This window comes from Solanum dulcamara, chromosome 10 (assembly GCF_947179165.1).
Source record: "Solanum dulcamara chromosome 10, daSolDulc1.2, whole genome shotgun sequence".
In the NCBI taxonomy this organism is placed as follows: Eukaryota; Viridiplantae; Streptophyta; class Magnoliopsida; order Solanales; family Solanaceae; genus Solanum; species Solanum dulcamara.
In genome coordinates, this window is record NC_077246.1 from 27,662,551 (window position 1) to 27,674,242 (window position 11,692).

Below are 11,692 nucleotides of genomic sequence, written 5' to 3' on the forward strand. Positions count from 1 at the left end.
ATGATATTCACCCTCAATAGATACAACTCACTACTCAATCATACTCAAAACCCTCAACTCAATCTCTCAGGCGAACATTTCAAGTCGAACAACCTTCTCACATCTCTAACACAGTTAAGTCATGAATTACACATTCCCAACACTAATAAGATAGCAAATAAGGGCCCTACATGGGCTACACAGTATAAATAAGCCCTCACGCGGGCATCACAAGTAATTAAAAGTCTCAATCTAATCCACGACCCCATCCCAAAGTCTGTAACATAGGACTAACTAATTACCTCAACCCAGTCTTAAGAAGGATATCTAAACCTACTTCTATTGCCGAAACCACACTCGAACACTTCTACCGAATGATCAACCCTCGAATTTAATGCCCAAATTGACACCCCACTAGCAAGAATGAAACATACATATTACAAGGAATCCAATGACACCCACATTGATAGTTTCAGAACTAAGGGTAGAATGGTCTAAAAGTTGATTAATTTTGAAAAATGTCAAATCTAAAAAATTCTTTCAAAAACATGTTCTACTTGACGAGGGGAGTTTGTGGGTGAAAACCCCATAGAAATAGGCCAAGAAACGAGGTAGAAATCAATGAAAAACCAAAGTTGAAACTTAAGAACAAAATTCCCAAAATCTCATTTTAAAACTAGACTTCTCAATGATTTAGAAAGAGGAATTTGTAAATAACTGATGTAGGACTGAAAAAGAAACTTACCCACACAAAATTTTTCAAGAACTTGATCCAAAATTGCCTCTCCTAGAGCTCAAAATGAGTGGAATTTTGGAAATGGGGACTAATTCTCGACATAACATTGTTTTGGCACAAATTGTGCATTGCGATCGTGAAGCACTGAGAAGCAACCCTTCGCAATCGTGTGACAAGGATCACGATCGCGAAGAATGAAAAATGGTAGGTCGCGATCGCGGGGAATATTTCGCCATCGCAAACAACAAAGTGACCTTCCCCAGAAACCAGAAACTGCAGATTTGGCAAGTCCAAAAATGTTTTCTCTATTGGACCCTCGAAAATCATTCGGAATTTCATACACACAAACCATATATGCACTCCTATCAAAAAGATCAAAATGCCTCGGAACTTTCAAAAATTATAATGAAGCCTCTCCTAGACCTAAAATCACCCACTGAAACCAACAGAATTATCAAAAACTCAAACCGAGTCCGAACTCGAATTGTTGATCAAAATCAAACTTAGTTTATTTAAAACCAAACTTTCCAATTTAAAACCTCAAATCCACATATTAACCCCAAATTTGATTCCAACAATACTTCTAGACTAATTTCCCCATTCCGGAGCTGATGGAACTGATGGAATTCCGTTCAGAGACCCGTAGCTTCGGTTGATACCGAAAACCACATTTAGAACAACATAGCCCTCTAAAACTCAAAAATTCACTCAAATCACAATCTTTTAAGAATTTACCAAAACCAATGGCACAAACCAATTCATTAACACCCGAAAAAACTAACGAGAGGGGTAAAATGATAGTTTTCTCAAGAATTTTTGAAAATGACCCTCAAGGTCATTACAAGTCAGTGTATACTTTTTATGACTTTTGACAAACTATATTATATAGTCACTTTATATTTTCTATGATTTTTGGCTATTTTTTATATAGATAAAACATGACTATATTTATTATAAACTAATTAGTTTATTGTATATATTTGAAATAGTTTCTAAAATAAATATATAAAAATTATTGTGATTATTTAATTAATGAGATAAATATGACATGCCTTAATGTTTTTTAACATGAATATAATGTATCAACCATGTCAGATTGAGTGAGGAACACATAGCGACAAAGGGGTTTAAAATTCTTCTTTTATTCAAATAAAAGTGTTTAGATGAAATTTAATAAAATAAATTGATTAAATCATAATTAAAGCCAAATATAAGAATTTCTCAAATTTTTCCGGCAAAAGAAAAAAAATCATTTAATATGTTGGGGAATGTATGATTGACAATAAGAAAATTGGCAGAGTACCGATATAAGATCTGACCGTCTTCTTGTAGAAATCATGTGGACCGTAATTGGCTTAACAGTCACCAATAATGTTATTTGTCCAAGTTGAGCAATCCTAAACGGCGGAACCCGACCCGGATCCGAATCCTCTATTGCAGTACATCGTGCTTCCTCTCTTCTACACCCAATTTCATCTCTCTCAATCGCCGGTCGCCGACAATAAAGGTTCCTTCTTTCTCTGAATCATTGTTTTTTCTTACTTGGAAATGCGATCTATAGAGCTGAAGAGGTGACTTTACTGGTTCAATGCTTCATCTTTGAAAGATGTGCAGATTTTGTAGAAGAACAGAACAGTGTTGAAGCTACTCATTAAACAAAAAAAAGGAAAAAAGATTACAACTTGTTTATAGCAGATTTAGAGATGAGTAGCTTTACAGAATTTTCCTGCTTTATACTGTTTCACACCTCAGTTTCTATTAGTTATCTGTGTATACTTCAATTTCGTTTAGGAAATTACATAAGATAATTTCGTGGCTACTTCTGTTTTTGTCTAAATTATGAATAAAACAATGAAATTTTCACACTTTATTGGTTTCTGTTCATCAAATCTGCAAAGAATTACTTATTATGTTTTACTCTATCTTGAACATCATTTTTTAAAAAAAAATGAAGCATCATATGATTTTTCTCTTAGTGGAGTTTCCCATTGGTTTACATATTATTAAGATTTTTCCACATGTGAGTTTGGCAATAGAATGCTTGGATTGACTTTTGTTGCTTTGCGATGAGTAAATGAATCGTCTTAAAGTTTGATTTTTCTTCTCTTATTTGCTTTTACTTTTTAGTTAGTATAACATCAACAACAACATACCCAGCGAAATTTCATAAGTGGGGTTTGGGGAGAGTATAGTGTACGCTATCACTGCCTCACAGAGGTAGAGGTTGTTTCCGAAAGAACCTTAATTTTTAGTTAGTAAAGCTTCCAAATGGTGACTACCAGTGGCGTTTGTTTGTGGAATTTAAAGTTGGTTTTTCTTTGAGTTTTTGAAGTTGCAAAACTATTGTTTGAACTTCAAGGTTTTAAAATAATGGTTTTAAAATTGTTCCGAATGAAGTTTCTTCAAATCCTCAACTTCCATTCACAAAAGAAGAAAAAAAAAACTTTCAGTTCACAGATTTTCAACTCCCACAAAAAATTTTCATAAAGAACTATTGGCCTGTTAAGCCATCGATAGTACAGTAACTGTAATTACCGAACTTCAATATTTGCAAAACTGTGGGCTTATTTACCATTTCAGCCAATGAAATCTTGGGTTTTTAGTGAAATATTATTTGAACTTTGTGAAGTATTATAATAGTCATTGAAGGTGTAATGCAAGTTAAATACTGATAACAGAAGGGGGTGTATTCAAAGTTAATTCTGGTTTTCACTCACAAATTTTCAACTCTCACAATTTCATTCAAGTGAAGTCATGTCCATGCAGGGTTCAACTTTCACAGACTCTTTCCGGTTTTAGCTTCAAATCTCTTTTTTTCAAACTTCAACTCAAATATCGCCCAAACCCCTATACGACAATCCAAACACAGTTTCAATTTCCACAAACTTATTCCCGCTTCAACTTCGAATAATTTTTTCCATCTTCAGCTGTAATTGTTGTCCAGTGAGAGATGATAATTTTGATGTTGCTGACCTTTTACTCTTATTTCTTTGCATCAATCCGTGCCAGCCTATTTTCCCATTTTGTCTTTTATTAGTTATTTGGTTGTCCAATTGAAGTCAATAATCCAGAAAGTTTTACAAAAATGGCAGATAGATGCATCAAGTCGATATTGATCATGAGCGAGACACCATGGAGCAACCTCCTTCCCCTGCTGCAGAACAAACCCAACTCGAGAGGCGAAAAGGGACATTGGCTTCCAAGGTGGGAAATGTTTTCCTTACACTTCCATTAGGCTTATATTTGATGTCATTTGATAGTTTTTGTGTACAAGTATGTGCCTGCACTCTCTTATGAAATTCAATAAACTGTTACAAGCTTATACATGTGAAAACGCATTGACCCCTGCTGTTGAAGGAAGTTAATAATATTCGAAGCTGCAGGTAAATTTCTTTTGAACTAATTAGGTGTTTAAAGGCTAATAAAAAATGGAACTGCGTGAGATGGAGGCTTCTCAGAAGTTTGGATTAAAAAGAGGCTAGTATGCCTGAAATGCAATTTATAGCATGCTTGCTTCCATGGACATTAAGGTGTCACTTTGACTAATTCCTTGTAATAAAGAAATGGTTAGATTAATGTTTGTAGGTTGCATTTAGGTTCTATACTATGACCTATGTTGCTCGGACTCTTTAAAAATAATGACAGGTGCGTGTTGGATTCTCCTAAAGTAGTTCATTTTTGAAGAATCCGACACAGGTGCAACATCAGTTTTGGAGAGTCCGAGCAACATAGCTAAAGACACTGACGTGGATTTTCACGTGGATGGAAAGTAAAATAAATAGCACCTAAATCTTAATATTGAAGACTCAAAACATGCTAAGCTTCAATCTTCATTGTGGGGAATAAAATCGTAGATGTTTACCTTTTCCTTCTGAATGTCCCGCATATTTTCAGCTTGTATTTTGGCTTGAACTCCTCTTGAACCTAAAGTGCTTTAGTATAATTGTAACTTGCAGTCCTGACATGTCTCTGTTTTCATAATTAGATAAGGAAGAAGAAAGGAAGAAGTATTCTCTTCCACCACTGCATAAAATCTTTTAAAATTGAACATAATTAAGGTTTGAAACACCTTTTACTGAAAGATTCATAGGTTGCTCAATGCTATGAAATATTTTCCACTTGGTCTTTTCTGCCATTAGTTTCTTCTCTTCCTCCTCACCAAATTTTGCGCAAGTAGTACATTTCCTATCAATTTATCATGCGTCAACTGAAGAACCCTTGACCTCTATAGGAAAAATTGAAGTCTTAGCAGCAAAGGTGCCTTTATCCAGTAAACTGATTACCACAAGATCAACTTACAGTTTTTTTCAGAGAGATTTTAGCTTTTCTTTCTCCTTCTATTTAATGTTGATAACTTTTATGAAAGATAATTCAATCGTTGCAGCTCTTGTACTTGGAGAAAATAGGAGGAAAAATAGGTTGGGATGAATAAGGTCTTTCCAATATCCCAAATAGCTGTGGTGGTATCTCTTGAATTTTTTAATTAGTATCATGATATTTGTCTATTGCTCCTAAATCTAAAACTAAAATCATCAAAACAAGCTTCTAAAACTTCATTCAGTTTGAACTAAAGATATTCCTTTTCCTTCCACATGAAATAGTTTGAACTGATGTGGAATGAACTTCAGTTATTTATTAGAGCTTTTCTTCTTGAATTTTTTGCTCAATTGACTTCCTAAAAGTAAAGATTCTCCATTTTTCTGTTCTTCACCTTATTAAAAGAAGGAAAATTTGGCATACTTCCGAAAAAAGTAGGATACTGTCTTGGAGATATCTCCCTTATATGTGTCCAAGTCCTAATTAATTTTAGGCTCTTCCTGGTATTCCCCAAGTAACTGTATAATAGGCTTGATATGATGCTTAAAGATTTAAGGTATTTAAAACTTGCCTACTGAAGCTCCTCTAGTAACTGGTAAAGTTGCTGCCATGTGACCAGGAGGTCATGGGTTCAAACCTTGGAAACAGCCTCTGGCAGAAATGCAAGGTAAGGCTGCCTACAATAGACCCTTGTCTTCGGGCCCTTTCCCGGACCCTGCGCATAGCGGGAGCTTTAGTGCACCGGGCTGCCCTACTGAAGCTCCTCTAACTTGCATATATGAACTTACGCTCCCCCCCCCCTCCTTCCCCCCTCCGTCCCAGTTTCCATACATTCATACGAAAAAAATCCAGATTCCATTTTTGGTTTTTCCACTAGTCTGTCCCTTCTTCTGTCATCATGTATCTCTATCCAAGAAGAAATTTGTTGCTAGCCTCATTACTATTTGTGCCTCTGCACAAAAGCTTCAAAAATATGATAAACTACAAGCAAGCAACACGAGTCAGCAAGCTCAACTTGCACCATTGCCTTCACCAAATACAATCAGTTGTCATTGATCTTTATAAGTGCCTTAGTCACAAAAATGAAGCTTCAACAGTGGGACCATCATTTATTCTTTATACTCTTAGGTGTCGCTTAGAATGATAGTTTAAACAACCTACATTGAGAAAAATTGGAACTGACACACTTAATGGAAAATGAAGGTGGGAAAGGAAACCTTAAAATTGAGATTCTTTTTAGAAAAATTAGAAGCTGAAGATCTTTCCCTCAACTGAACCTTGTATTCCTTCTACATAATTTTCAGGCCATGAGATTTCTATTAGATCTACTAGTAAAATATACTATATGCTTAAAGACGTTTCTAGTGTTTGCATTCGTTATAGTCTGCCTTTATATCTCCATGAAGCATATATATTCTGGACCTGGATTCTTTTTGGGGAAAGTGAATCTGTTGTGAGGGAGTTCTATTGGATCTGTGTTTTTCTCTAGCTGCTGATTGTGTAGGAGACAAGCTCATGCCTTGGATCTTTTGACTTGCAGTTTATGCTGGTGAATATTTCCACTAATCTACTATTGGCTTACCAAAGTCTGGGGGTGGTATATGGAGATCTGAGCACTTCTCCACTTTACGTCTATAGGAGTATCTTTGTGGGAAAGTTGCAAAATTATCAGACTTCAGAAGCAATATTTGGTGCATTTTCTCTGATCTTCTGGACAATTACACTCATTCCTTTGCTCAAATATGTATTTGTTGTATTAAGTGCAGATGATAATGGTGAAGGTATGTTTAAAAGGGACTCTAAATTGATCAATACTTATGGAATAATACTAATACCTGATGATGTGTTGCCAAATATCATAGGAGGTACATTTGCTCTTTACTCTCTGCTGTGCAGACATGCAAAGTTTAGTCTACTTCCCAACCAACAGGCCGCAGATGAGGAGCTATCTGCTTACAAATATGGCTTTTCTGGGCAGTCGACATCATGCTTACCATTGAAGAGATTTCTCGAGAAGCACAAGAAGTCACGTACAATACTGCTTATTGTTGTATTGCTAGGTGCTTGTATGGTCATAGGAGATGGTGTTCTGACTCCTGCAATGTCAGGTAGACAATACTAACAATAGATGCCTCCTTATATGGCATTTAGCCGGTTGCCTTTTGAATTTGCTTCTGTCAAATGTTAGATAGTAGACTTTCAACTTTGGTAATATAATAAGTAACACCTTATAATGCATATGGTGCCATCAGATATTCCATGATAAAAATTATTCCACAAAGTGGATACTTGAAGTCATAGAACTCGCAGTTGAATTTAATTCTATCTTTTAGCTATGAAATGCTTTACTTTGGCAGTTATATCATCAATGTCAGGGATCCAAGCTGCTACTGAACACCTATCTCATGGTAGGTATACTTTGATATACACCTTTGCAAAAAATGATAACTTTTTAAAGTAGTCAACATCTTACTTAAGTCTGAGGCATTGACCATTCATGCATCTTTCCTCGTAGGTGGTGTGCTTATTCTCTCGTGCATAATATTGGTTGGCCTATTTGCCTTGCAGCATTCTGGAACCCACAGGGTTGGATTCTTGTTTGCTCCTATAGTGACTATTTGGTTGATATCTATATTTCTCATTGGGCTGTATAATACTATATTTTGGAATCCCAAAATTGTGTCTGCTCTTTCTCCATATTATATCTTCAAGTTCTTTAAGGAAACTGGGAAGGATGGTTGGGTTTCCCTAGGAGGTGTTCTCCTCTCAATTGCAGGTACAATACATTTATTGACTCTAATTTATTAATTATTATTCAAGTATGCCTCATAGAAGCCTTTTCGTGGAATTTCTTACTATTTGATGAAGGAGATGATATCAAAATCTCGTAGAGTTAGAACCCGGTTTGTAATTCATATTTCTACCATCAGGTACTGAAGCTATGTTTGCAGATCTTGGTCATTTCACTGCCACCTCAATGAGGGTAAGTCCAGCATTTTGCAGAAACAAACACATAAAAATTATCCTTCAGGGAGACTGTTCTGTTCTAATTCTCTATTAGCCTAGCAAGTATGTTTTTTTTTTTCTAGAAGATCCTGAATGCAGATTAAACTAGTTGGATTATGCAGCAACAGATAGTAACATGTTTTAGGTGCATGTGTACAGCAGGCTATAAGTCATCACGACATTGGGAATATGAGATTCCAAAATCCATTTTGTATTAAATAAATAGGGTTACAACTATTGAGACTCTGATTTTGTTGTATTCTATTTTTTAAGCATATAGGAACTTAAACAACAATATTCAAGAAAATTCGCAATCCATCTGAAGTAGCTTTGAAGAATACTGTCTAAGATTTGGAAATCATATTTAATTATTAAAAATATAATATTTGGAATCCATAGTGAGTGGAAACATACAGACATGGACATTGGAGCCAAATGATTCTTATTCCACAGAACGAGCAAACTGTCCTAGTGGTTGGCAGATTATAGTGCATATTTCTTTCAATATCTACTGAATGCTTGGATTCGAGGAACTCATGTTGACTGAAATTTATTTTCCTTATGCAGATTGCATTTCCATTTCTTGTATACCCTTGCTTGGTGGTACAGTACATGGGTCAGGCTGCTTTTCTGTCCAAAAACATCGATTCAATTCCAAATAGTTTCTATAATTCAGTACCCGGTTGGTTCTCTTTTCAGTTATTAGTCTGATTATTCTCAAGATTGTTGAAAAATTTAAATTCAATCCTACTAACTGGTGCTCTTTGCTTCTCTTGCAGACAGTGTATATTGGCCTGTCTTTGTGATTGCTACCCTTTCAGCCATTGTTGGCAGTCAGGCTGTAATCACTGCTACATTCTCCATTGTGAAGCAATGTAATGCACTGGGTTGCTTCCCACGAGTCAAGATTGTACACACGTCAAAGCATATTAAAGGGCAGATCTATGTCCCAGAAATAAATTGGATCCTAATGATTTTGACCCTTGCTGTGGCTGTTGGGTTTCAAGACACCACTTTAATTGGAAATGCATATGGTAAGCCTATTAGTCTTTTGACAATCTATATTCTGTATGACTGCCTTCTTACATTTCATTCCCGTAGAAAGTAGAGTAAACCCCGTTATATGATATCCACGCTATCTCAATTGTATCACTGTCAAAAGTAATTGATTTTTTCTTATGCATCTGTGGTAGTATTATATTTATAGTATGCAGATGTAGAAATGGACTCTGACAAATCCAACGTTAAGCTGTCCATTGTGCCTGAGCTAAAATGTTTACTAAAATGTTCACAAGTAATTCTATTTGCCAAATATTTCTGTTTTCATGATTTTGTATTTGTTTCCTCAAACATGCTACTAGGACTCTCCTTGTCCCTTTTTCAGTGTATTAATTCTTTTTCTAAAATCCTGATGAAAACAAAAACATATGAAATTGGGATGATGAATAGTGTGCACATGAAGGAATCTAAGATTTCATGATATATTAACAAAAGAGAGCATACCAACCACCTATGTTGCTCGGAATATTTTAAAACGCTGACGGGTGTGTGTCAGATCCTCCTAAAGTAGCACATTTTTGGAGAGTCCGCTCCACATTCAACCATATGAGGTTTTGGGGGTTCAAGTCACAAAGGGAATTAAATGGTAAAGCAACTGTTGGGCTCCTAATTTTAGGTTTGCAATGTGTGTGTGTGTGTGTGGTGGTGGTGGTGGTGGTGTGGGGGGTGGGGGATTCTATATCACCCAAAAAAGGACACCCTGTGGAAGTACCAGAGGGCCATGACGCTGATTCTCTTTCTGCATTACTGCAGTTTATGCTAATAATTCATGTTGCTGTTTATGTTCAAGCATTCAGTTTCAGAATTCTCTGTTTGGTTCTCTCTTATGAATTAATTTTTCTTTCAGGTCTAGCTTGCATGACAGTTATGTTTATCACGACATTTCTCATGGCGCTTGTCATAGTCTTTGTCTGGCAAAAAAATGTAGCACTTGCAACTTCCTTTCTCCTTTTATTTTGGCTCATCGAAGGTGTCTACCTGTCTTCTGCGTTCATCAAGATTCCACAAGGAGGATGGGTCTCCCTTGTGCTCTCTTTTGCCTTCTTGACTATCATGTTTGTCTGGCACTATGGAACTCGCAAGAAGTACAACTTTGATCTGCACAATAAAGTTCCATTGAAATGGCTCCTTGGCTTGGGCCCCAGCCTTGGTATCGTTCGTGTGCCAGGGATAGGGCTGATATACTCTGAATTGGCAACAGGAGTTCCATCCATCTTTTCTCACTTTGTTACAAATCTCCCTGCATTTCACAGTGTGATGGTGTTTGTATGCGTCAAATCTGTTCCAGTACCATTTGTCTCACCTGAGGAGCGCTTCCTCGTTGGTCGCATTTGCCCAAGACCCTATCGCATGTACCGTTGCATTGTCAGATATGGTTATAAGGACATACAACGAGATGATGGGAACTTTGAGGACCTTCTCATCCAAAGTATAGCAGAGTTCATCCAAATGGAAGCTGTAGAACCACAACTGTCAAGCTCTGAGAGTCCATCATTTGATGGAAGGATGGCAGTTATAAGCACGAGAAGTGTACAGTCTGGCTCAACATTACTCGTCTCAGAGGAGGATTTTGGTATTAGTAACTCCATTCAAAGCAGCAAATCTTTAACCCTCCAAAGTCTAAGATCTGCTTGTGATGATGAGAACCCACAGATGAGGAGGCGCCGAGTAAGGTTTCGCTTGCCAGAAAACCCTGGCATGGATCCAGCTGTTAGGGATGAGCTTTCAGATCTAATTGAGGCAAAAGAGGCAGGGGTTGCATATATAATGGGGCACTCTTACGTCAAGGCGAGGAGATCATCTTCTTTCATGAAGAAGATTGTTATTGACATTGGATATTCATTTCTGCGCAAGAACTGTAGGGGTCCTGCTGTGGCACTTAATATTCCTCACATTAGTCTCATTGAAGTTGGCATGATATACTATGTCTAGAGTTGCCCATGGACGAGTTTTTTATTTATCACACCTCTACAGTTGTTTCGTGCGGTGGCCTTATGGCTAATAATGTGATAAGATATGTTGGGGAACTCCATTTAGGTGTTCCCCATTCAGCACATTCGGTAGTTGTATGTATATAGCATGACTAGTTTCTCGATAATTTGCCAAATCATGCAGTAAATGTTGTGTAAAATATATAGAAAGATTTGAACAAATAACTCTTACATGAAAGAATAAAGTACATGTCTAATTAGATGATGTCAACTTAGATAAGCATGAAAATTAGAGAAGAGAATGCACTTATTTAATGAGTTGATAGGGACATTTGGATAAACTAAAAAGTGAGTAGGGTTTTAATCTACCACCTTCATGCAGTAGTATTATGTTGTCGGAAATATGACCATAAAATTGGTATTATAACCCCCAAAATCAAATAATTTCATAATGGATGTAGTAACTCCAGTAGCTAATGCTTGAAAACAGGGTTTTGAGGCTAACTATGTACATCTCAAATACGATTAAGAAATCCAAAAATGCCTAATTAATTTCCTGTGTTTACTCTACTGCTTTGTGCGATATGAATGTATTGTGGCTTGTTTGACTATGATTGGCACGCATCCATATACATGACGACATCTGCATTTGAGCATGTTTTGA

At 36.5% G+C, this 11,692-nt stretch overlaps 1 protein-coding gene across 1 annotated transcript; it reads left to right on the forward strand.

Annotated features, from left to right (window-relative positions):
- Nucleotides 1–1,960: 1,960 nt before the first annotated feature.
- LOC129904929 (potassium transporter 4-like) lies at nucleotides 1,961–11,195 on the forward strand. The gene is made up of 10 exons (XM_055980341.1): nucleotides 1,961–2,222; nucleotides 3,808–3,919; nucleotides 6,573–6,813; nucleotides 6,895–7,140; nucleotides 7,390–7,440; nucleotides 7,548–7,808; nucleotides 7,963–8,015; nucleotides 8,606–8,720; nucleotides 8,818–9,072; nucleotides 9,945–11,195. Exons 2-10 carry the CDS (start codon nucleotides 3,812–3,814, stop codon nucleotides 11,027–11,029), a joined length of 2,415 nt encoding a protein of 804 aa, XP_055836316.1. The 5' UTR covers nucleotides 1,961–2,222; nucleotides 3,808–3,811; the 3' UTR covers nucleotides 11,030–11,195.
- The last annotated feature ends 497 nt before the right edge of the window (nucleotides 11,196–11,692 follow it).

Bases quoted from the DNA above. Each gene is read 5' to 3' on its own strand.
- LOC129904929 (XM_055980341.1), top strand. From the start codon at position 3,812: ATGCATCAAGTCGATATTGATCATGAGCGAGACACCATGGAGCAACCT. The intron at 7,441-7,547 runs GTAGGTATACTT...CTTTCCTCGTAG, and splicing joins TACTGAACACCTATCTCATG to GTGGTGTGCTTATTCTCTCG. The intron at 8,016-8,605 runs GTAAGTCCAGCA...TTCCTTATGCAG, and splicing joins TCACTGCCACCTCAATGAGG to ATTGCATTTCCATTTCTTGT.